At 42.7% G+C, this 25,989-nt stretch overlaps 1 protein-coding gene across 1 annotated transcript in view; it reads left to right on the top strand.

The window, feature by feature from the left end:
- Positions 1 to 25,989, top strand: part of PIK3AP1 (phosphoinositide-3-kinase adaptor protein 1) — an 85,717-nt gene that overhangs the window by 12,580 nt on the left and 47,148 nt on the right. Inside the window, exon 3 of the mRNA XM_059729669.1 lies at positions 25,644 to 25,792. Within this exon, the coding sequence (XP_059585652.1) occupies positions 25,644 to 25,792 (149 nt within the window). The remainder of the gene's footprint in view (positions 1 to 25,643; positions 25,793 to 25,989) is intronic.

Genomic DNA, 25,989 nt, shown 5'->3' with positions numbered 1-25,989 from the left:
CTTTCCCCACCCACTTCCATTCACATTTATGTCACGGGGGAGCATTAAATTAGGTTAATGCACATTAACCTATTTTAACGCGTATTAAAGCATCACAAAAAATGGCATTCTTTAGCTAATACACATTAAAATAGGTTAATGCACATTTTTCTAGTACCTCACAATGGAGGGTACCTGTAGACATGCTGGGAGGCTGCTACAACATGCTGTTACAGTTCATTGGAGGAGACTCAATTAATCGAGTCTGCTGGAGTGTGCTAATTAGCGTGCCAGCCTCCATGTCTCATGTATCAGCGTTCCTGTGCATCACCTTATTTGAGGAGCATTAGTTAAAGTGCCCCTGCCACCAGGGACACTGATGCATGACATGCACAAGACACTGTGGCACTTAAATTAGAATGGCTCCCCCACTACCTGCAAAGCACACGTAAAAATGTCTGGAGGAGGTAGTAGATTTAATGTGGTTACTTAAAGTGCATTAATGAATGTGTAGACATGCTCAGGGTGTCTCACTCTACAGCACCTAGCATAATGCTAGTACAATGTGCCCTGATATTATCTGAGGCTTCTACTAATAATGTATCCTTGTCTGCCTGACCTGCTTGATCTCTTTCTGTCTCTCATGATGGTTATAACTGGACATGTCCCACTGTAGTGGCAGCACCAGCAGCAAATGAACAATTAGTGAAATCTTAAAATTTCTGTTACTTGAATTCCTGACTGACTGAGCATGTAATAAAAAGCATCATAATGACAGGTAACTGGTAATATGCTATGTTTTGGCTCTAGAATGGTAACGGTGGTCAGTACGTTTGGGCTTTGCTTTGGGGACTGCAATATTGCCTCCACTGCAGCTGCTAGTGTGGTTTACTTCATATTTCACTGCTGTGTCCCACCCTCAGATATCACATGCAGAATGCTATTTTAATTGCAGTGCTAGTTCTGTAGGAAGTCAGAAATGTGGAAGCTCTTGTAGAGGCTGATACACCCAAGGTGATACTAGTACTTGAAATTGTGTAGCTCTTTAGTACTCACAAGGAGTTGTTGAGTGTTTCTGTTGTTTTCAGAGTTGTCATTTCAAGCACACCTACAAATTAACTTATTATGCAAAGCTTTCTGTACTCACATGAATAATTCCAGGTCTTCACCTGAAAGTGAAATGGGAAAGTGAGCTTCTGCTAGGATTCTTAGTGAAATCTTCCCTGTAATAAGAACCATGCCCCAAGTTACTTAAAATTGAATTCTGTATCCAGAAATATAGTTCACATGTGGAAGAGACATGGAAATTGGGAAGTATGTCTGGAGAGGTCAGTTCTGAAAGACATCATATAAAGTGCTCTTTCAGGGGACTGGAGATGAGGGTAACTGTTTGATGTTTAAGTGAAAGGCTGTGATAGACAAAAAAAAGTGTAGGAGACGTACTCTGGGGCAGATAGCAGGAATGCTTGGGAGGTGATGGGCAGAAGGAAATGATCTGAGAAGCCGGTGGGACACGAATTCTGCAGAAACTTTTAAGATGATGGAGACAGCTCATAAGGGACTGAAAACTGACCCCAGATTAAATTGATGTGCAGTGAGCCTTGTTAGATAATATGAAAGCTTGATATAATCTTATGAAATCATGCACTGAGCCACCACCAGCAATGGAAACAAATTCTGTACCATTTGAAAATCCTGAGGAACCATGCTATGACACTCTTGTTAACCCTGTTGGAAATAAAGCCAAGGGATTCCTTTTTCCTAAGGCATCCCTTGGCACTGAATTTAGTTATTGTCTGTCCTAAACATTTAGAGCAGAGTAGTTCACACAAACTATTCATGTGCTAAAGACTTCAGTGACTTAAATTACAGGAAATAGTGTGATATGCTATAAATGGCCTGATTTTTTTTTTTTGTTGGAGGGAACTAGAGTAACAGAAACCACACAAAATGTTTTATATGCAGGAAGAACAGTGAGAGAGAATGCTAATTAATTTCTCAGTTCTCTTCTTTTGGCCTGGTGAAACTATGAATGAAACTTCAGAGCACATGATACTACTTATCCAAATGCTTTTACTTACTTACTTAGCATGTTGCCAAATTTCACCTGCACAGAGATTTTTCACAACTCGGCAAGTATCTGACTCCACAAATCAAAGGCCTGATTGGTTGTTTAGCTTTACCATATGAAGGGAAAGAGACCCACTCAGAAAGATCAACCTAATTAAAATGGCCGAAAAGACAATTTTATGTTCTGCTTATGTACAGAGCTGGCTGCTATTGGCTATCATTGAAGCAAATAGTCTCTTAATTTTAGTGTTTTTTGATTATTTATTTAGTGTATGTAGGACCAATCTTAACATTGCTTAGCTATCAACCCTTACACATCAGTGCTTAAATTGACCTGTAGCTGGCCCTGGGCAACATTTTCAATCTGTTTTCTATGTCATCAAGGTTCTAGGCTTTATTCTATGCACCACACCAACCCACCAGTGGTACATTGGTGGCAATCTCAACTGTGAGAAGAGGGAGGAACAAACAAGTCATATAAGATAATATGCAGAAGATAATTATTCTGTTGTACTTAGCACTGATAAGGCCTTGGATGGAATACTCGATCTAGTTTTGGTCTATTATTTTTTGTGTCCTCCGAGGGAAGGAGTAGAAGTAATCAGCCTAATTTGTAGCAAGTGTGATTTAGGTTGGATGTTAACAAGATTTTCTGGACTGTAGGAATAGTTGAGCACTGGAAAAGGTTACACAGAGAGATTTTGGAATCCCCATCAGAGGTTCTTAAGAAGCTGCAATAAAGGTACTTCTGAGGGTGTGTGGGAAAGAAGGAATAGGAAAGCAAAAGTGACAGTGGAAATATAAATGGAAAGCTTCTCTATAACCTCTCTTAAGTGGTTGCAGAGATTACAGTGTGGTTGTAGTGCCATGAAGTGTTATTTTTTTAATGATAATATGGACTCATAAAGGTACAAAGTATATCACACTTGAAAATGGGTGCATGAGCCAGCAAAGTCTGAGAACCACTGGGTTAGACAAATATCTGTCAAGGATGGTCTAGGTGTATTTGGTCTTACCTCTGGGGTTAGACTAGATGACCTCTTGAGATCCATTCCAGCCATACGATTTTGTGATTCTTGGTTAATGATTGTGCTCATCAGAATCACAAAAAACCCACATTCTAATTCTATTTAATAATCTTGGAAGAGGAATGAGTCTGAACTAACTAGTGAGTTATGTGGGATCCATGAAACAAATTAATTATTGTGAGAAAGACTTGAGAGACTGGTCAAAAGTACCTTCTTTTGAAAATCCCAGCATTTTTGACTTGTTGATCTCATTGTTGAAAGAAATTTGAGATGTACCATGTCATTGCTCTCTCAAACTTGTATAACATTATAGAGCCAAATATTATAGCAATGAGTCTCATGCTTTATGTATGAACTGACTGTTTAGAGGGTGTCAAGAGACCATTCTTTCTTCTGACACAGAAAGACTGGATTCTAAGGGCTCTGGATCTGGGTAGTCTAGTAGACAGCATGGGATTCTCCAGAAGATTGGACTAACCTATGTTCTACTCCTGTCTCTGCTGCTGATCGGGAACTGCTGTAGGTCATTTAGCTTCAAATTTGCTGCCTAATACTAGACCCGTAAGTCCATGTGAAGCATTAAGTCTAGGTTTGACTGTGTAGTTCATTTCCTGGGCACACAAATGGGGTTAGCAATGATCTGTCTTGTGAGGATTTATGAATTTGTATTTGGGTCATTCTTGAGAAACGTAGTTGAAAGGTACCCTGAAGCTTTCATCTGAAATAGTCCACTGGCCAACAGGCTCACTACAAAATACTGCTAGCATTTACTCCTATGATCATTACTTCTGGCTGATTCTTTCTATTGTACCTTGATATTTTTTAAGACCTTCAAATCTCTCTATGACCAGCACATTGAAATCCAAGGGTATTGAATGTGCTCATCTTCAAATTATATCTAAACCCCTAAGTGCCCTACAGAAGAGCAAAGCAAACCCCAGAGTAATCTCAAAGAAAGGTCTGTAGCTTTTGTGGATGGGATTTTTAAAAAATTACATACTTTTAAAGGTAAACCTTCGCTCCTGCAAACCACAGAAGCCATGAGAGTACAGTAACTGATCAGCTTTGCTAAAGTAACTGTTACTCGATTGTCTAGTAAGGTTGCTATATTGCTACCAAATTGTCTAGGTATGCATCTCTATATTTAGTGCTGAGTGCTCAGCTGCACAGTGAATTTACTCACTCATCTCTTTTTGACAGTGCTAACTGGTTTTTGTCTGTCATGTCTTGCTTGTTCCTCACTTATATTTCTGTAGTAGTTCATAAGGTAGTTCAGTCAGCTCATTGTTTAGGTATACTGGCAAGGCAACATAGGAGTGGGATGTATGCTGGAACTGAGTATTGATCCACAATACAGCTACAATTTGCAGAAATGTTTGTTTAGCATCTGTCAGAGCTTGAACATCAGATTTCATGTGTTGAGACATAAGCTGAACAGTGCAGGATGCAGGAAATTAGTCTAGCACAGTTTAATTCAGTGAGGCCCAAAGTTTTTGGCAGGCACATTACAAACAAGCCCCACACCTTCCTCTAGTGCCAGTGCCTTTCCCCTGCCTGATCTGCTGCTCAGATTTATGTTCCCAGCCCCTGTTTTCCCTGCCTGATCTGCTGCTCTGTTTTCTACTTCCTACCCTATCTGCCACTCTGCTCCTTCCCCACACAGAGGCTGCCCATGCTACTTGTGGCACTCATACTGCATGTTGGCCATCCTTGGTGTAAACATTATACAGTCAGGTGCATAGCGGCTGTTTTGAACTATAAGTCTTTGCATTAGAAAGTTCTTCGGCTGACTGGAAGTCTGTTTCAGAGCGCAACAGTTTTGTAACATAGCTTGCTTCTGGTGTGTGTCAAGTAGTTAAAGACCGGAAAGTCACACATAGGACTTAAGGGTGAGAGAACATTATCAGTGCAAAACAGTAACCATTCCTTAAAAGCATAGTGTAGTTTTAAAGAATAGCTATGAAAACATGGGGACACTATAGAGTTCTATGTTTGCTGTGTTGGGGAAGTATTTAATATTGCATGGTCCAGTTAATGGTCCAAGGAATTTGAATTGTGCCTTCCAGAGATGCTCTTAGAAACAAACTGATACCCTTATCCACAACAAATGGGTTCATTGCAGCAGTAACTGCACACTGAAATAGCTTTTTGAACTATAGAATGGATACATGATTATAAACAATCCAAGTTGCTTTGTAAATTTTTCATTTGTGCAAGCTAAAAGCACAGTACATTATGACTTGCCACTCATTTAGGCTAGGGACAGACATTCAAAAAGCCTGAGTCTGAATTGATTCAATCTTTGAAAGTCAGGCTAACCTATCTAGGTTGAACTGGTTTGCAACTGCACAGACATTCTCTCTGGACTGAGGAAATTTAGGCACGTTTGCAGTGGCTTAGGCTAGAAGCTGGGGGGGGGGGCACTAGAGCAGCCCTCCTTCCCTTCTGCAGAGCTGAGCTGAGAGGGAGCATGGTGAGGCCCCAGCAGGATGCTCTGATTAGGGAGGGATATAAGCCCCTCCATGCCTGCATAATTCCAGGCTTTTCCCCGTTGGCTGTTGAAGAGGTGGGAGTGTTGCCAGTCCCCAGCCCCAGCCTAGCACTCAGAGGCAAAGGTGGGCTGGAGTGTGCAGTGCATGCATCTGTTGATGATACTGAGCTTTTTGATCTCCCTCTCCCTGCTTCTTTATACTGTCTGCAAACCTGACAAGCTAAGGAACCAGCAGGGGGCTGATAACACCAGATTTATCAGCCCATCAACAAACAAAAGCCCCTCTCATTAATTCAAACTCTTCTTAAACAGGTTTTTCCAAGGAAGGAATGGAGGGACATTACCAGCTGACCTGTTGATTATTAGCTCCCCAAAAGCCCTAAACAGACAGTGTTCTTTCTGTCTGTTCTAGTGAAATTGGAGACACACCTCTCAGCATTAGCTAGCATACCATATGCCTAGGGTCCATGGGGCTGGGGACCATGCTGTAGGAGATGGAAGGGAGGGGGGGGGGGAATCCCTGCTTGAGCAGCAAGCAGTGAGGGTAGTGGGGAGGCCAGGCAGACCCTGATGTGCCTGCAGTTTCAACCAGAGCTCTGGCTAGGGAACAGAGAGGTGTGACCAGCTCTGCTCTCTGGAGCAGACAGCCCAGCCCAGCCCAGCCCAGGGTTGCAAAGCATCTGGGATGCTGGGGGACTGTGGTTTAATTTAAATTAGGAAGTGGTCTGGGACAGACATTGCATAAATTGGTTTGACCTAAATCAGTTAAGTCTGCATTCAACCAGGTTTATCTTAAACCAGTTTCAGCCATTTTGAAAGTGGTTTATGTACACTGAACTTAATTCTGTTACAGGTTTAAACCTGTACACTCTGTGTGTACACATTCACACTCTGTAATGATTTCTAATCATTCTGTAATGTCTGTTCCTAGCCTTAGGGTTTTTCCAGCTATATAAATATCCAACTGTGCTAGTGCATTTGTCTAGGTTCAAATAATAAAACTGCACTTTTCTAATGAGTGCTACACAAAGTGAGTGTGGTGAGAAAATGTGTATTTATAATTGACTTCATACATATCAGGTACTCTAAAAATACTTCTTTGAACTGCACATTTTCAGTAATCTACCCAAAAACTGAATAAGGAAGGGGCTTCCTTCAAAGTATCATGGCCACACCCATATCTTGAAGATTCTTTTAAATCTTTATGTAGAAATACTAAGAAAACAGGCCAGTGGCACTTACTGTACCATTATAGTTGCTGTCTTTGGAACAGGGTGGCCATAGCTACAGGCTATGTTTCTCAAAACTTTTAGAAAAATCCATTGTACAAAACAAGTTTACTTTATGAAGTAGATACAAAATTAGAAGGTTAGTTCTGGTATCCCTACAGGGCAGAGTTCAGATTATTTGTGAGTCTTGACTATATATCAGCACTCTGCACTTCCCAGATTTCTTAAGATTACTATTTAACTTTGAATTTCCCATGTGTCCAATGGCTATAATTCATGTCTGCATTGGTATAGAGATTTTGAATAACTCATTATGACATTGCCTTAGCAGCCTAAGTCCCACTGGATTTAAGTGGGGCTCAGGTTCCCAAAGCACATAATGAATTCAGACTAAAATTTTCACAGGCACCTCGCTAAGTTCCTTCACTCAGGATTCCAGGCTAACAGTTCATGGGATCTGGAGGCTTTTCTGTGCATGTTGTACTGAGGCAGCCCTTGCTCTGCAATGCTTACCTCTTAACTGGATGGGAAATAACTGATTAGTGCATTCAATTTTCCCTTTTTTGTATGTAATTGCTCAACAGGAAGACATGAATCAGGAACTGTTAACAGCCTGATTTTTCTGCCCCTTGAAAAGTCCCCAGGTCTGCAATTGCCTGATTGGTTAAACAAGACAGAAGGAATGGATCATTTCTCCCTTGTTCCTTGAGGTTTGGGGCACAGTTTTTATGAAGATTTTGACAGACAGCAATGAACTTTCCACAACTCACACCTGTGTCCTCTTCAGGAGCTTTTTTCTCCTTTGGTTATGTTAGGAGCTATGCTTCTGTCTGAGCATTTCTCCCTGCACCGGTTCCTCAGCTCCCACGGACATATACATTGAAGTGAACTTCCTGCTTGCAGTTGCTTGGGTGTAGCAACTGGACACTGTTACAATCACACAGTAGGCCTCTGTGCCCAAAAGGACCAGTAAGAATAACCCAGTCTCAGGTGAAGTGGAATCTTTTCTGGGTAAGTAGTGGACCTCTAGGCGCAGGTTTGCTATAAATGTATTTCACCTGGGAGCAGGAAAGGGTGGTTCTCTTCTGATCATGGAGGGCAGTCTGATTATATTTCAGAAGAGCAGATTTTAATCAGTGGTCATAGCCTCCTGCCAGGAAGAGTTATGCCCCTTTTCTGTGCGCCTATCCTAGGAATTTGGGTAACAATATGGTGTTCTTACTGGGCTAACAGTGTCTTTTGAGTTATTCACTGCTACCTATGCCTGGGTCCCTCTGGCTGCTTACTCTGCTTGTCCTGCTCTGAGGCAAGGACAGCCTGCAGGCCTCAGAGCACTGCAAATTCACCAAGAGATTCTGTGCAAGGTGTGTAGTGGTGTTTTCAATTTCATCTTTATTCAGTGAAAACACTTTTTTCTTTTTCTGGAAGAGGAGGCTGTTAGTGTTTCCCTTTTGTATTGGGAAAACTTGCATGCCAAACTTCTGTGGAACAGCTCAGTGCTCTGATACTAGTGGGCAGATTTTTTATGGCTGACCACTCAGGTCTCCTAGCTTGCTGTCTATGGAGAAGAAACCAAGGATCAGGTTCAAGTAGAAGCCTGAACTCCATTTCCTTTAAGCCAGATACCTGCAGGTGAGGGTGGGAGAAGTTCACGGTAGCAGCATGGTTGGATGCTTTGTGTAGCTGCAACAGGTGCTGTGTTTGATCTTCAACTAAAACTTTGTCACCAAGCTAATCTGGCATCCCCATTTTGATCCAGGCTTTATACAGCAAGGACTTTCACCTCAGGCAGTCTGCTATTCCTATAAATCCTTCAGGGCAAGTAAAGTCATGTGCACGTGGTGGAGACCTGCAAATCACTGTGGGAGGGCTGTGTTAGCTACTTGCTCACTTAATCACTACTGTTTCTCTGTCCATTGTGCTCCCCACCCTGCAGCTGTTTGGTTTATCAGATGAAACACTATGTGGTTAAATTAGAAAGCTCACATCGCAGAGGTATTTAGATGTCTATCGCTTATGGAAATCACTGAGAGTCAGGTGCCTAAATTCCTCTGGATCTGGGCCTACATACTTTGGGATAGGGTCTGCGTATGTGGACAGCACCTCACATGATAGTACCCTGGTCAAGGCCTCTGGGCATTGCCATGACACAAGTTATAGCAATAACCTTCTAATTGGCACCATACTTCTATGAACACTTAAACAGGGTGCATCCTGAGCAGCTGACTGAAAGCTATTTTTTAATGTCCATCTCAAAACTGAAGGGCCCCTACTGGAAGTGCCTCAGATCCCTTTGCTTCCTCCTTGTTTCCTATTGCTGCCGCTTCCCCTTCCGCTTGCAGCTCTCTTTATCACTGCACCGTCTGTTCCCCATATCAGACCATGTTTTCCTCCTCCTCCTCTTTGCTTTTTCTTTTGTTTCCTGTGCCTTGTTTTGGCTCTCTTCTTGTTAACCTCAACATTCTTAGAACTACATGCTAGCTTTCTGGTCCCTTCCTGCCAAACACACGTGGTTTTAATGGCTTCTTCATTGTCCCTGCTTACTGGTTTTATAAGAGGGACACGGGACTGCCTGTTAGTGTACCCCTCAGAGCTGTTCGCTGACTCAGCTCTGTCCTTCAGCTTGTTTGTTCATTTTGGAGATTAAATTAAAGAGTAACTCAGGAGCAGAGTTTGGTGAATGCTGAACTCTGGGAGACTGAAGGGAAGTCATCACTTGAGTTAATTTTTAATGAACTGTGGAAGGTCACAGAAGGTTCCTGCAGTCTGCTGAGAAGAGGCATTACTGATAAATCTTATTTCCTTTTTCATTTACAGTTCTGTGGTTCTGGTGAATAACAAGGAAATGTTTTACTTATTTTGGTATCAAATATTCTGCATATTTGAACTGCAGAATAGCAAATGTTACTAGTTTCTATGGCATACACCTGCTTTAGTAGCTAGGTACTTATACAAAGCTAAGCACTATTCTACCCAACAGCTACCCACAATAACTGAGAGGCTGGTTCTATCAAAGGGCCTCTTGCCTAGTGACCATCTTATCTAACAAAAAACAAACATAAACAAATGCCAAGATAAGTTAAACTTATTAAATACAACTTGCTTCCGCAAAAGGGAGGGTATTTTAGCGTATTGTAAAGCTTCCAAAATCTGCTTTACAGATAGTGTGATCATTTCTATGAACAGTACATCATCTGTTTCAAGGCAGGCCATGCATAGATTTAACTATCCTTGCTTTCTCTTCTCCCAACAACCTACATATCAAAATTAAGGATTGGAGCAAAAATAAAGGAGTTATTTTCTTTTTCTGCTTGCATGGTCATTTGGTATCATATTAGGATTGCTTCTAACGAAAAAAAACAACTTCTAAGTAGCTTGAAACAATCTTTGTTCCTTTAATTGTGAAGTGAATTTGGGGCTGGTTTTCTCAAACCACGAGGTCAACTTCTTTAATACATGTGCACATTTTATCCTAGCTTTCTTTGCACTGTGTGAGATTGGGCAAGCTACTGAAAGGCCACAAGCCACTGGATGCAATAAGTGTTCAGTATTAGTGGGAAAGCACTGTGTGTGTTCATTTAGGTGTGGACTTTACTGTAGCAGGGACATAGGGCCGTAGGAGATGAGACTCATCCTCAGTCAAAAGTCTTCTTTGGGAAATGTTATGGAAATGCTGAGGGGAGCTGAAGTTCAGGAACAGTGACAAGGCATACTGGAAGAGACCTTGAGTGAGGCAAGGTTTGCAGTGGATTCTTCATGGACTTTCAGTGTGAGGGGGCCAAGAGAAAGGCATGATCAGGGAGTTGGCTGTGGGCAGAAATAGCATAAGAGTTTCGGATGGCAAGAGAGTCCTGGCTTCTACTTTGGGCCTACAGCTGTGGCTTCCAGAGCGTGAGATGAAGCCTCTTTCATTCTTTGTATCAGCAGGAAGACATCAAGATGGGGTGATGGGAGAGAGGAGCTACTGAATAAACCCCTGGAAGGCGAACTTGTGACAGATTAGCATCAGTACAGAGAAGGCTGTGGGCAAAGATAATCAAGGACATGTGCAATTGCTCCCTTGTCAGGGCTTCAGCCTTCTCGGCTTCTGCCCATTTTGTTTTGCTGGGCCCTTTTAGCAGCAGTGCACTGTGCTGGACCAAGCTTTTGCTTCATCCCCTGTCTCTTTTCCTTGGATTTTGAGTCCCTTGCACCATATATTATTCCTTGTCAGGCACCTCTGGCCCCATCTCTGCCCAGCTCTGTGTACTGAGCCTACTTTGACCGTCTGCCTGAGCCCCTGGCCCCGTATTCACTCTTCTCTGGGTGCTGAGTGGCTCCCAGAGAGAGGAGGCGGAGAGAGCCTCCTTTGACTCTCTTGTCTGCTGTCTGATTTCAGGCCAAAGCTCACTCTGTGTCCAGGGTCCCTAAATGCCTGGGTCCCTGAATGCCTGTTGATTGACCTCAGAAGAGGGAGGCTTTAGCCTTACCTAGCTAGCATTCTCTGTATTGAAAAGGAAAAGCAGTGTTGCTCTAGTGCCAATTTAAAGTAGGTTTATGAGATGCTTTTTTTTATTTTGTCACTCAACGTGAACTTCTACCTCACCTGACAGTGCAGGAACTTTGCATGAATCTGAAACAGGCTTGTATCCTTGGGTAAGGCAGCACCGTTAAGGCTAGGATAATGACAAATAGAGCCTCATGTTCCTTACTGTAATTTCCTTATTTCTACTTACAGGGTTTTGCCAAGAGTTTGACAAATGCAACTGAGTTTGTACATACAAAAAACTAGAACTCTTGGTTCCAAAATGATACCTTTTATTAGACCAACTGGGAAATCACAAGAAAATTGTCCTTTTCTGTAAAGATGTAGGCTCAAAGGCCCTTCTATCAGGCTCTGAGAAAAGTATAGATGGTACAAGATGGTAAAAAGTCCCCATAGGTAGGAAGTAAACTTCATTTTTGCACAGAGGGAGCTGGAGATGGAAAGCTGTCCCTCTGGATCCATGGGAGTGTCTTTGTGAGCTGTGTTGAGTAACTCTGGTGTGTAGATTAGGTAGAATTCCTTCCCTGAAGGTGTCAGATGACAGGCAGGCAGAGAGGTAAAAAATATTTCTTGTTGTTCTGCAATTAATTTTAAAATCCAAAATTAGCTAAAATTTGGCATCGTCCATGTTTCAGGGATTTACTTGGTAGCCATGTTGGTATGAGACAAGACTTTTACCATCTTTTACTATATATACTTTTCCCAGAGCCTGATGAATGGCCTTTGAGCCCGAAAGCTTGCAGAAGAGGACAATTTTCTTGTGATTTCCCAGTTGGTCTAATAAAAGGTATCATTTTGGAACCAAGAATTCTATTTTTTTGTATGTCTTCTTGTCTCAGACCAACATGGCTACCAAGTACATCCCTGAAACGGAATTTGTACAGCATTATATCTGAATACTTTTTTCTGGTGTGGAGTATCAGGAGTGATGGACCTGAGCAATCACAAGACTTAAAAGTGATGGTGCCAAACCATTTTCATGCTTTCATACTCATCGCTGACATATTGACATTAAATTCTGCTGCGCTTTAAGCATGTTACTTCATTTGGGGGATAAGCAGTGAGTAGAGCAAATGGAGTATCCAAAGATCACTGGTAAGGGTGCAGTTTTGAATTGACTCACTGACTGACTACTAAACCTTGTGAAGATGATTCATGCCAACCCATGTAGACTGGATTGATAACCAGACACTGGCATGCCCTGGACAAGCTGCTGGTTTTCTGTGTTCATGTGGCTGGCAGTGTATAAATTAAGTTCTGAGTACCATGAAACCACAGCTGTTGTCTCCATGCAGATAGTCAGTTTAGCCTAGAGGAAATGGATGACAGACCGGACGTATGTTTGATGGGTAAGAACATGCATCTTAAAATAACTTGTTGCTTTGCATCGGCATGTATTTCTAGTAAACAGTTAACAAAGCAGGTGGCCAGACTAAGTTTTTCCTGGGGTTTTTGTCTGGGAACTACAGATGCACACTGAGTTTCTAAAATCAAATAGCCCAGTGGAATTGAAAGCTCTGGGTGCAGAGGGCTAGGCTGGTTGAGATTACTGTAGCAAGTTCATGTTCCAGGTGCAGCTGTGACAGCCCTTGCCATGCCTTGGCTCTAGGGTGCCCTCCCCTTCTCACTTTCCTGCTAACCTTAATGTATTTGTTTGATAGAAAGGGAGGCTGCCTAAGGATCCTAAAGCAAGCCCCAGTTCTTCTAGCAGCCAGCCAGGCCCTCCTGGGTTCTACTGTTCTCAGTTCTGCTTCTCTCAGTCAGGTGGGTCTGCCTGACCTGTCTGTTTCCCCTCCCCACCGCCCTGGGTGCCTTAAGAACCGTTATGTGGCTCCAACCACCCTTTACACCACACCCATGTCTTGCAGGTGTTACTGTGAAATTGCTCCCTTGTCAGGGCTTCAGCCTTCTTGGCTTCTGCCCACTTTGTTTTGCTGGGCCCTCTAGCTCCAGTCCACTGTGCTGGACCATGCTTTTGAGTTTCATCCCATCTCTCTCTCTTGGATCATGAGCCCCTTGTCCCATGTATTATTCCTTGTCAGGCACCTCTGGCCCCATCTCTGCCCAGCTCTGGGTACTGAGCCTACTTTGACCGTCTGCCTGGGCCCCTGGCCCCGTATCCACCCTTCTCTGGGTGCTGAGCCTCCTTTGGCTCTCTTGGTTGCTGTCTGATTTCAGGCCAAATCTCACTGTGTCCTGGGTCCCTAACCCCTGGTGGGCTCAGGACCCCTGTGTACCCTCTGTCAGCTAATAATAGTCCTAAACCCAAACCATGGGATTAAACTGTAACAAAGGAATAAGCACACTGGGCATACACAAAAACTAAACCTGTGTTGAGTCAAACATCAACAGTAACTTCCATGCCTTCTCTTGCCTTGGGTTACATCCCCCTGATAGTGAGCATTCAGTGCCTTACTTTCATCCTTAGGGGGTTCCAGGAGTCAGCAGAGCCCTTTCCTGCAGTCCATTACCAGGAGCTTCTCGCTCTACAGCTTGCTGGGTCAGGCTCTTGACCTGGTTTAGGCCCTAGGATTATTTGCAGCCTAAACTCTGCCCCTTCTGGTTGGGTAGTTCTCCAGCTGAGCCAGGGGTTTCTCCTTAGGGCCTGAAGGTTGGTTGCCATCGCAGTTTATGACTGCTGTTCTAGCAGCACACCTGTTCTGCCCTACTGGCCTATTTCCTTGCAGCCAACTCCTCCCAGACAGAGTTTTCCTAGCTGACCGTAGGTGCGCCCTTTCACACCAATGGGCAGCTCTTTGCCTAGGTGGTAGTGTTTCTTTGCTGCCTTCCTTCTTGTGGCTAGCCCCTTTTTAGCTGTCTGGGCTCTGTCTGTTGCCATTTCTCTCTCTAAAGTAACAAGAGCATGAGGCTCCCTGTTACAATTACTGCATGAAATTTGCCCATTGGCTCTTCCTGGATAGGTGTGTGTTCTTTAAGGGAAAGGCTGTTGGCTCAGAGTGCCTTTCCTTACTTGGATGCTGTTCTCTCAAGTAAGTGCCTTCCTGAGAGGCAGTCAGATGTGTTTTGGGGAAGCAGTCATTTCAAAGGGAGCAGAAGGGTTTTGCCTTTGGCAAGACAGAAACTAAGACTTCTCATTTACGAGTTGTTGACCTGTAGTAACTGCGTATGGGAAAAGCTCAGTTCAGGTTTTATCTTATTGATTAGGAAATACTGCATGAGCCTGTCAGCTCCTGGGTAGTGGTCTCTGCAATCACTATGATGAAGCCCATGCTACCAGACTTAATATTAGACTGTAGGTAGTGATACTGAAGTCATAAAATGCTTAGACAAGAATAGTTTGTTGTCTGAAGAGAGAGTTTATTGACACAGCAATTCATGATTTCAAGCATATGATAAAGAACAATAGAAACACTCTGCCTAAGCAAAGACACAGTCCAATAAAACAGTGACAACATGCAGCTTAACCTAACTTAAAATGCAACATAAATCAGAAAGACAAGAGAAAGTCTTGCATAGATCTTACATAATCCTGAGGGCAGAGTGTCTCCCTGCAGCCAGAAATTCTGAAGATCTTTCTGAGGGATCCACAGATCTTCTGGGCAAATGAGGAGGAGATCTGACCTTTGCCTGGGTTTTTATAGGCAGCCTGCATCCCCTTCCCATTGGGTGCCTTGACATGGCATGCTTTTCACATCCATCATGTATCCCTTGTCCCTCATGATTCTCATGCATTCAGAGTCTCTATCTCTTCTCAAGTATTCCAGTCTCATGCCCCTTACAGGTTCTACTTTGTAATGTAAATGTAGCTCCCTGCATGTAGTTATAGAATCTGTGAAAACGACCACACTTATGACTGTGCCAGGTCTTTGCCAAACAATCCCTTCCTTGATGGCCCTCCTAGAGGAGCCATCACTCTTATATTTATGCACAGGGGCGGTAGAGTATTTGAGGCCTATTCAGCTCAACACCTAGTGGGCTGCAGCCACCAAAGGAGCAATTCTTAGTTCTTTTTGATAACGCTCTCACTATCCTTATCCACTCTTGCCCTGGCCTCCATTATGATCTTATGGTATGGGTCTGGTATTGGGTGTCACAGGTTCCACTTTCTCTACACCTAATGGGTTGCAACCATTTCACAGAGACTGATCTTTGTGGCATCTTGTCACCATAACCCAGTCTTGTCCTGTCTACTATTCTTTACACAGGAGGGTTTCCATCCTGGCCATTAAAATTCTAAGGTGACTATACAGGTGACGTATATAGTGCACATAGCTATAGCTGATAACATCTGAGCTAAGAACTATTAATATTACTAATATTAAAACTACTTAAATTTATATGTTAAAAGAGAACAAGGGAATAAAACTACATTACTATCCTTCTGGATTTTTTTTTCCATAATAGCAAGACATGGTATTCATTCATTTATTGCTTCCATTGTTTTACAGACAGCTATAACCAAAGCACAGTACAAATAACAATAATTTGAATCAGTCATACAGTGATTAGTAGGTGAGTAATAATGTGAATAAGTCCTTGGCTGAAGTTCCAATGGGTCAGTTTATCCTACCAATTTTCTGCAGTACTTACTTGGATGCTAGCGTTCAGTTCTTTTAGCTGCTTGTTCTTTCAATCCACAAGCATACCCACAACTTTTCCTTCTACTTTTAGTCTTTTTGTAATTTACCAATTTCCTTCAGCTCCTTCTGTAGCCAAGAATGCAAATTAAGGGGACCCACATTAAAATGCTTCACTAGCTTCTGGGTTCATTTGTTGTGTAATACTTTGCATATGTGATACCCAGAATCCAGGGTATCCTTTGGCCCCAACATTTTGTAAGGACATGTTACTGCACTAGGTTTCCTCTTGTAATTCTTTTTCCCCTATCATTTGATTCTGTGTGACATAGGTAACATTTGTTAGTGAGAACACATGCAGGCATACGTGTCTATCACTAAAGTGCCACAGGCCCTTGCTATGTCCTTTTATAGACACGCACACTTCATGTGCTATTTGCTTTTCCCCCACAGCTCTGTCCATTTTACACCATATTGCCTTCCTGACAAACCCAAATGCTTATCTGGTGTTGTCAGCATGTACATTTATAGCTACCTACTGGTCCTTTTCCCACATGACCCATTCAGGGGCTCCAGTGGCCATGATGGCTGTGCCATTTATCATGCTTCCAATGTTTACAACAGGGTATGTCTTCTTCACAACTCCAGTCACTGGACCTAATATGTATATAGTGTATCTGTTAAAGGTGCAGTCTCCTAGACTTACTTCCCACCAATCTACCCAAGGCATATCTGAGTTACTTACCACTATGTTCCAACTAGGAAGCCATATCTTATGGGATGCATCTCATATTGTTGATTTTAATTTCCTCTGGTGTCCATAATTCAGTCACTTGACACCCCATGGCCTGTGAGACATTATGCATGGCAGTAGCCTGCATTAATACCAAGGCCTTTTGTCCAAAAAGTAGGTTTTCAATTTTTTTTTAATGTACTTACCTCCAGCTTCTTTCACCCTGAATTTACTGCCAATTGATCTTGCCACACTTGAGACGCATAGCCTCCTTCTGATTGTAAATTGCTTTCTAATTTTTAGATGTCTCCTGCATTTAAACTGCCTATTCCTGACCCAAATGTCCCTCAAGGAGTATCTACTAGGCTCCATTTGTCCCTTTCCTTTGACCTTTTCTTGGGGTTTTGTGAGTGAGGCTTATCCAGTCCTCTAAGTTCTTTTGAATACTTGTGATAGCCATGCTACAGCTGGGATACCTTTCTTGTATGGACACCCTTTTGGGTACCCACTTCTACTTAGTCAATCTTAAGGAGGCATTGAATACTATTTGTTTGGGCATGTCTACTTCAGCTTGCAATGGGGACCCCTCCTCTCATTCACTGTAGGGTTTCTGTGCCATAATGACAGATGAATTCCTTAATATTCCACATTTGGCGGGCCACCCTGGAAAAACCCGTTTAATTATTCCCATAAATGCGGGAAGTGTTTTTAGTTGCAAAGTTGTGTTCCCATTGTTTTCACTATTTGTGTAGTTCATCAAGTTCTACAGCTGGAATTGGTTTTGTACGTCCTATCCTACAGTCCGAAAGGAGGGGTGATCTACTGTCCTTCTTCCTTCATGCTCTGCTTCAAGTAAGTCAGGACTGAAGCCTTTCCACTTGCAAATTATAGACATATTGGCCCCTTTGGTCCAAATTACTATTTGACCACAATTTAGCATGGCCTTAAATTCATCACTTTCGCATACTTTCATTATCCACATTACACAAACCATTATAACCACAGTCTTCATCACAGATATTCGCTGAATCACTGCTTGGACCATTTTCTGGGTCTGTTGAGTAGCACCTGAAACAGTTGATACTAGGGTCTTCACCCCTCATTTATTTCCTTTCTAGGCCTTTAGTTGTGAGGCATGAAACCATTTTTTTGCTTGCATTTGGAATTTTGATACATTTCTACTTGATATATGGTTGGACTGGCTTTGTTCACAATTCTGATTGGTCCCATCCATACAGGCCTGAGTGCATGATTTTTTTTCTTAACTTCCTTATACAATACCTAGTACCCAATCTCCCATTCTTAGGGATGCAGCTTGGGGGCTAGATGCTTGTCCATTTTCTGGATATTGGCTTTCAAGGTTGTAGCCAATTGTCTCTGTGTGGTGGCCATTGATTGTAACAGGCTTTTGTAGCCATTGATCTGTAAGGATACGAGGTTGAAGACTGTTCGACGGCTCCCCTACTAACCACATTGGTTTGGTAGCTGCATCTCTGGCCCCGTCATGGCTTTGTATGGGGTGATTCCATGCATGGCTACATTTCCTCTTAGTGACATCAAAGTTAGGGGTAACTTTTGATCCCAGTCCTTCTCTTGTTGGTTGACTATTTTTTGCAAGGCAGTTTTTATGGTTCTGTTTGTCCTTCCTACTTGACCTGAACTCTGGGGGTGTCCTGCAATGTGCAATTTTTGTTTTAGTCCAAAAGCTTGACAGATAGCCTATGTGATTTCTCCAACAAAATGAGAGCCCTGATCCAGATCATTTTATTTGTCCGCCTCCAAAAGAACACTTTTTATACCAACATGCATGCCATGGTGGTCACTGTGTTGTTATGAGTGGATATAACTTGGATCCATTTTGTAAAGATATCCACTATCACCAGGCAGTATTTATTTCCCCTTGCCACTTGAGGCCTGGGTCCAATGTAGTCTATTCACAGCCTATTCCATGGACCAATAACTCTGCTGTCCCAAGGGTCCCTTAATTATTTTGGTATCAGGATTATTTGCTGCACATGGTAAGCAGTTGTCAGTGTATTGTTTCACTTCCTCTATCATAGTTGGTCACCATCCTGCTGCCTGCAGTCTTGTTAGGGTTTGACTATCCCTAAGTGTGGTGTTAAAAAACACAACAACAACAAAACCCCAAACCAGATCTTAGTCCAAGCAGCTCCCAATTTTTAAGTCCAGAGTTCAATAAAATGTCTAAGTGCTGCGCACAATAAAATCTCTCAGTCCAAGCAAATTCAGTAGAGCCCATCCAGGGATGTGAAAATCTGTTACCAGACTTTAATATTAGACTTTAGGTATTGGCACCAGAGTCATAATATGCTTAGACAAGAATAGTCCATTCTCTGAAGAGAACATTTATTGAGCACAGCAATTAGCAATTTCAAGTATAGACAAAGGGACAACAGGAAAACTCCGCCTAAGCTAAGGCATAGCTTAGTAACATACAGTGACAACATACAGCTTGGCCTACCTTAAAATGCAACATAATAAACCAGAAAGACAACAGAAAGCCTTGCGTAGATCTTACATAATCCTGAGGACCAAATGTCTCTTTGCAGCCAAGTATTCAGAAGGTCTTTCTGGGGGATGTGCAAATCTTTTGGGCAGGTAAAGAGGAGATCCCACAGACCTGATCTTTGCCTGGGTTTTTATAGGTGGTCTGCATCCCTTGCTCCCCACTGGGTGCCTTGACCATGGCATGCTTTTTGCAGCCATAACGTATCCCATATCTCTTGACTCATGCATTTAGTGTATCTATCTTTTCTCGGGTATCCCAGTCTCTTGCCCTTTACAGGTTGTACTTTGAAATGTAAATGTAGATCCCCAGATATAGCCTTCAGAATCAGTAAAAAGGCCCACACTTGTTATGACTATGCCAGATCTTTGCCAGCACTCATTTTGCACATACGGAACCTGCAGATATCACTGGGAATGTCACCCTTCAGGAATCTGAATGGTGCACTGGGGCTGCCAACGGTGCATGCCCCTTGTGAAGTGTTGCTGCCTGCAATTGACTGTGCTGCTGGTGCTCACAGGTTCAGGTATGGTTAGTGTGTGCACTTGGCCTTTCTTTTGGCCCTGCAAATGTTGGTCAACACTGATAGGGAAAGCTAGTAAACTCTGACCTAATTTTTCTGAATGAAGAACACATGCTTAATTCAAAATCCAAAACTTCCCAGTTGTGTGTTTCTTCTGCTATTATTCCAGTAACTCATTAACAGGGTTCACTACCTTCTTACACTTTATATGATAACTGTGTATAACTGTGACCTCCAGTCAGTCAGTACCATTATAAATATGGGGAAGTACTATACAAAATCATGAGTCCAGGACTTTAAGCATCTAAATATGTTGTTGTCAGCCAGATCTCTATTGCTGTTTTGTTACAGTAATCATAGAATTTTGGGACATCCGAGAGACCTGTTTCCTCATTCAGGGAAGCTGTGCTGATTCACTTAAATCCTACTTAATTTTCTTTTTAATTGATTTCTCTGTTCCCAAGGGAAAGTTTAGTGGCATCTCCTTAAGCACAGCACATGTTAATCTCTGCTTTTCGGGCTGCATCCTTTTTGTATGGCTCAATCACATCATTAACAAAGTGTCTTTAGAATCTTCCCAACCTGGCAGCTGAAGGGAAGGATTTTGCCTAGGAAAGGGCAAGAAGTACTGTTAACCTCTGTAGGCAAGGACCCAAGAGGGCAAAGGGCTGTTTGGTTGGGAAATTACTCTGTGGAGCACTCAGAGGCCCATCATGCACTATAGCCAGGCTTAGCTTATGCCCATTTGCCTTTCTGCTGGATGTGCTCAGGTTGTGGTTTGGTCCCCAAACAAAATGCTTCCTTTTCCAGAGGCTCTGTTGTCTATTCTTCACTGAACTTTCAGCATTTTATCCATCTTGCCAGATCTTGTTCCTATATCCTTTTGCATTTGTCTCTTTCTCTGCCAGTCCTATATAACCAGGTATCTTTGGAGAAAATCTGGGTGCCCTAACTTGTCTTTTCCCTCCTCTGTCCTGCTACATTCCTCCTTGAAGAGCTCTGCTTTCCTAAAGCTTCTTGCACTTATGGTATCCAGTGGCTTTTCTCTCTCTGCAGTTGTCTCCAGGCTCAAACATCTCCTTTCCCCTCTGCACAGTCTCCCTGTTCTGTTCTAAGAAGATCAATTAGTATTTTTCATGCCCTGCCCTCAACTTCCTGTCTCAGCCTTAAAAGGTGCCATTCTTCAGACTCCGCAAACCCTAATGCCATTGCCATTCCCAATGCCTAACTTCTTTCTCATCCCCACTCTTATCCTCAGCTTCTTTTGATGGAATGGCTGAGCCATATAAATCCTTCTTTTCTTAAAGTGCCTCTGTTTTAGATGGAGTGAATTGCATGCTGTGTAAGTTTGCCATGTTTTCCCACAGTGATGGGAGGGGGCATGATCTCTTCATAATCTAAAGTGCTTCAGGATCCCTCTGGATATTAGGTTGCATATAGATGTCAGGGATTTTAATTTATTGCTGTAATCAAGTCATAAACTTGAGTAGTAGCTTTTCTCATGGGGAAAGCAGTTTCATTCTCTGAGATGGATGATCAAATTGGAGACTGTCTTCTACAGGATTAAAATAACTTGGTTCCAGTGGGAATAGACAGAGCTCACTAAGAATTTTTTAAGCTGTACTGTTCTGACAGTGGCCTGAAGAGAACAATTAATTTGAACTAGCAGAGAGAAATCAGGGCTTGAAGGCAGTGTTGAGTTATCTCGGTAGCTATTCCAGTGATCTAATTTGTCTAAGTGTACTTCATCTTCAGTTTCAACTATATTAGACAATGGGTATATCTACATGTGCGCATTTACTGTACAGTAACCGAAATTACTTCGCAGTATGTGTACATGTCTACATGTACATGCCTGCACTGTGCAGTAAATATAGCAACTTATGCCAACTTGAGTGTAAATTTGATACCTGCATCATGTGCCTTACTGCATAGTAATACTCTATGTGTGGATTGACTTGGGACTAGTAGGCCAGGCCAGGTCCATTCAGCATGTAGGAGCCCGGGTCACACAGCACTTCGACACTGCCTGCCCTGCCCACAGCAGAGCCACAGCCATGCTGCCTGCTGCTACTGGTGCTGTGGAGCCAGGGTGGGGGGCAGGCATGTGGCCCCTGCTCGAGCCCCTCCATGTCCCCACCGACTGGGACATCCCCATCCCCCTCCACTCCCCATAGCCCCCAAGACCACCCTCCACTCCCAACGTCCCCCTGCCACTCCTCACACACTCAACACCCACCCACACCCATAAACCCCCAATCCCATTCCCTAACTTACCTTGGACAGCACCAGAGGCAGCAGGAGCACCACAGAGATGCTCTGGCCGAAACCAGAGCATCTCTTCTGGAAGACTGACTCCTGTGTTTGCTCCGCTGTTCTCCGGAGTGTTTTTTTTTTACCTCTGGATATCCAGGGGTCTAATTTTGTCCCTGCACTGCAAGTTTGCAGCGTGGGGAACATTTTTTCGTTCCCGCACGTGCCTCTTGACACGTCTCAAAGGGGTTTGAGACATGGCAAGAGGCATGTGTGCTCTCGTCTGGATGTGCTTATAGTGTCCAATATAGGCACTCAAAGTGAAATGGACTGATTTGTAAATAGAGGCAGTTTAAGATACCAGTATTGATTATAAATAATTAACAAAGCTTCCACCCTATTTAAATACTTAATTCTCTTTAAATAAACTAATTTGGAAATGATCATTCAAGCTTTAACATGTATTACCTACAGCATATTACAGATTTTATTTTTAAGGCCCACCCTTGGTGGATTTTCTTATTTGAATTGTACAAAACTCTGGGATCTGAACCTTTCAATTTTGTTCACACTTTAGCATATATATAACTCTGCTCTCCAGAAAAGCCCATTCATTTAATGGAACAGCTTCTGCTTCAAATCATACATGTAATGTGAGTGTTTGTAGCATCTGGGATTAAAATGATATTGTTAAACTTAATGACCAAATCTGTGACATAAAAACAAAATTATTTCAGTGTAAATAATGGAAAACTATTTACATGTACTTTAGCCATGGATGCCTTTTTGAAATCTCACACTTAAGTAGACATTGAAAAAAGAGTCTAGAGTTCAGCACTTAGATGACCTTTGAGTTCACTGTTTGAAAACAATGCAACTTGTGCTTCTCCTGGAGCCCAGTTCAACCACTTGAACTTTCATGGGAGGCTGTGGTGCTAGCAAATGTATAATAAAAGCTATTGAATTATCAGTTTAATTTGAATCTCTGGTGTTTATATGACAAAGATGAAATTGAGGCCAGGAGTATCCTTTTCACCCTAGATCAGTGGTTTTCAACCTTTTTAGACTTGAGGGACACCCTTGGAGAATGCCAGCACTTAGTTGTCACTCTTTTTTTGACTACAGAAAAATAATACAGCAGTTTTCTTGCTGCAGAGAACTCGGAAAGACCACAACTATGGATTTCTATTTGAAATCTCTGGGTTTATCTTGTGTGCATCTCGTTAAATCATGTTTGCAAACCTACAGGGTTGACACTGCACAGCACCCCACAGCACCCTGAAAGAATCTCAAGGCACTTCAGGGTGCAGTGGCACCCTGGTTGAGAATCACTGTCTTAGATCAACATTTTTAAAATGTGAAAATTCCCCGTAGGGAAAACCCCTTAGCAAATTCTCAGCTGAATCTGAGATGTATAAGAAGTGAATGTTTTATATTTTTTCTTTTTCCTTTTCTTTTTTTTTTCTTCCCATATTAGTCTTAACTACAAAGAACTATCAACATGTAATTTAAAAAAAAATCATTATTTAAATAGAAACATTTTTAAGTTTTTTTAAAAAAAACATGGCTCAGTTAGATCATGTTTGAAAATATTAGCCCTGACTACTATAAATCTAAGAATATGAGGACCCGCACAAAAAAACTTCACACATTTTCAGAACACTTGGCAACTGTCTGGTGATGATTTCACGCTGGGTTTTTAAAAACGAGTGTGACCATAATGCTAGTGAAAGGTGACTGTTCTGCAGACAAAAATCCTAAATCCACAGAATGGTTGCAGGATAAGTAGCTGTTACTGCTGCCTTCTTCATGTTCTGGCAGGATTCTGAAATGGGATAGGTGAGTTTTATCTGCGTGCCTAGTTTAGTTTGTGATGCCTCTTTTAATGACTGCCAGCAAGACATGTTCAGTTTTTTGGCAGTTCCACAGATGTGGAAAACCATAGGGAGGCCACTATTCTTTGCACATAGACATTTGTCATAGGTACAGGGTAGCTGCATCTCTCTTCCCTCTCTACTCCGAGTGTCTCCCCTTAGGCCTCATGATTTTACTTCTCTCTGGATGGAATCCTGTGATTCTTCCACTCTGAGAATACGAACAAGTGAAACAATTATGGTGACTGGAAAGTGGGAGGAAAGGAGGGACTTGCCATGGTTAAGGTGATCAGTTGTAACTACTAGTATTTCCGAGTCTAAGCTGTACTACAATATGTGGAAGGTAAACTATGGTAATCTGGCAGTTTTTTCATTCTGGTGTTTAACTTCACTAACTGTAGGATAAGAATGGATGCAGGAAACAGATAAAATTAATCAGGTGACATGCGATTACAAGTAGCAAGTCCCTCCTGTTCCTTTTCAATCAGTATAATTGTTCTAATTCTGTAGTCTTAGTGCAGGGGTGGGCAAAATAGCCATTGGGCCAACTGACTGGATCTGGGCTGTGGGTGGGGTCCCACCAATTGATTGGATCTGGCCCATGCCTGCCCCCAAGCGCTCTGCATGGGGCTGAGCCCTGCCCACCCTGCCGTGCCCTGCACAGATCTGGGGACATGTGCCCCCCATGCCTCCTGGGGTGTAGTAGCAGAAGCTGCACCCCTGCCCCCACAATGAGCCACTCACGACTCAGTCCCACCTCCTGCTGGCTGTACAGTGCCTGCCCCTCCCCTAGCCCCAGCCCCACTCCCTCCCCACCCCTGCTGCAGCAGCTGGAAGCCCTCCGGCAGGCTGCCTTGTGGCCCTACCTCTGCCCTGCGTCTGGGGGGGCTAAGCCTCGTTAGCCCTCCCACTTCTGCCACCTATGCCTGCCCCTCTCTTCCTTCACCCCTGGCTGGCTCCTGGGACCTTGCATATGAGCAGCCCCCCACACAAGCACACCCCACCACCACATGCCCCCCCCACCTCCCCCACACAGTATACAAGAGTAAGATTTTATTTTAAGCTGTTATACAATCACGTTTATATACACTACTCAAAAAAACATAAACCAGGACATTTTAAAAAATAAAATTAAAATGTTATAGAAGATGTTTGATTTTTAGTGTGTGATTTTTTTTTTCATTTGTAATTAGTTAAAATGATATCCTCTGAAAGATTTTATGTGTGCAGCCCTTGATAGTTCACTAAAACCCACTAAGTGGCCCTTCAGCTGAAATAATTGCCCACCCCTGTCTTAAGTACCTGTGGCTTCTTCAGGAGCTGGATTACTAGGTCAGACTACTGCAGGTTGGTTATTTTTTTTAACCCAGGGGTTTGTAGGGAGTTATACAAGCAGACCCCCTGCATTGAAGTTATGGGAGAGAAATTAGCTTTTATTTGCTTTGGGAGAGAATTGTGCCAGATACGTGCCTACCTTGCTATTATTAGAATTGGGCAGGCTCAGCTGTTGATGAGATTCTTTTAAGAAATGTTACTATATTGTCTGATTTTTTTTTTTTAACCAATTGCGAATGGGTCTGATTGTCTCAGCACAGAACTGATTTTCTGGTGAATAAGCTTATTAAATGCTGCTGCAGCACTTCTGAGGAGCCATATGCATCTTTGCAAACAGTCCCCAGCTATCCCCTTCAGGGAATAAATGAGGAAACATCAGTAGCTTCCCCTTTCTCAGCTAGATCTCCTTTTCTAAGCCTTTGTTAAATGAATTACAGTAATTTCTGTTTTTTTCTTTCTTTCCATCTTTTCTTGTTTGATATACCAAGGTATTTGTAGCAAGTGTGAATATCATAATGGAGCTCTGTTTTTTGTCTAGATTCTGGCTGTGATTCTGTGACTGATACAGAAGCAGAAGACGAGAGAGAACCAGTTTACTCCAGGAAAATTGCAATGAGTGAACAGCATGGAACATCTGAGGGCACCACAGAAAACCTGGTGGTGCTACCTGATCACATACGTTGTGGGGTACAGTATGTCTGCTGCTTCTTTGGAGTCCTTGTTTTGGAATTGTGCAGTACCCTAGTGGTCCATACTGGAGACTACTCTTCATTCATTTTCTGTCACTCTTGTCCTCAATGTTCCTGATTCCTCAGATTCCTTCCCCCATCCTAGGAGCAGCACTGAAGACTGTCAGTGTCCTAATTTTATCCTGGCTGTATTGA

Source organism: Alligator mississippiensis, chromosome 6 (assembly GCF_030867095.1).
Source record: "Alligator mississippiensis isolate rAllMis1 chromosome 6, rAllMis1, whole genome shotgun sequence".
Classification (NCBI taxonomy): Eukaryota; Metazoa; Chordata; order Crocodylia; family Alligatoridae; genus Alligator; species Alligator mississippiensis.
The sequence above is the reverse complement of the archived record's forward strand: the minus strand, read 5'-3'. Positions and strand labels throughout refer to the sequence as shown.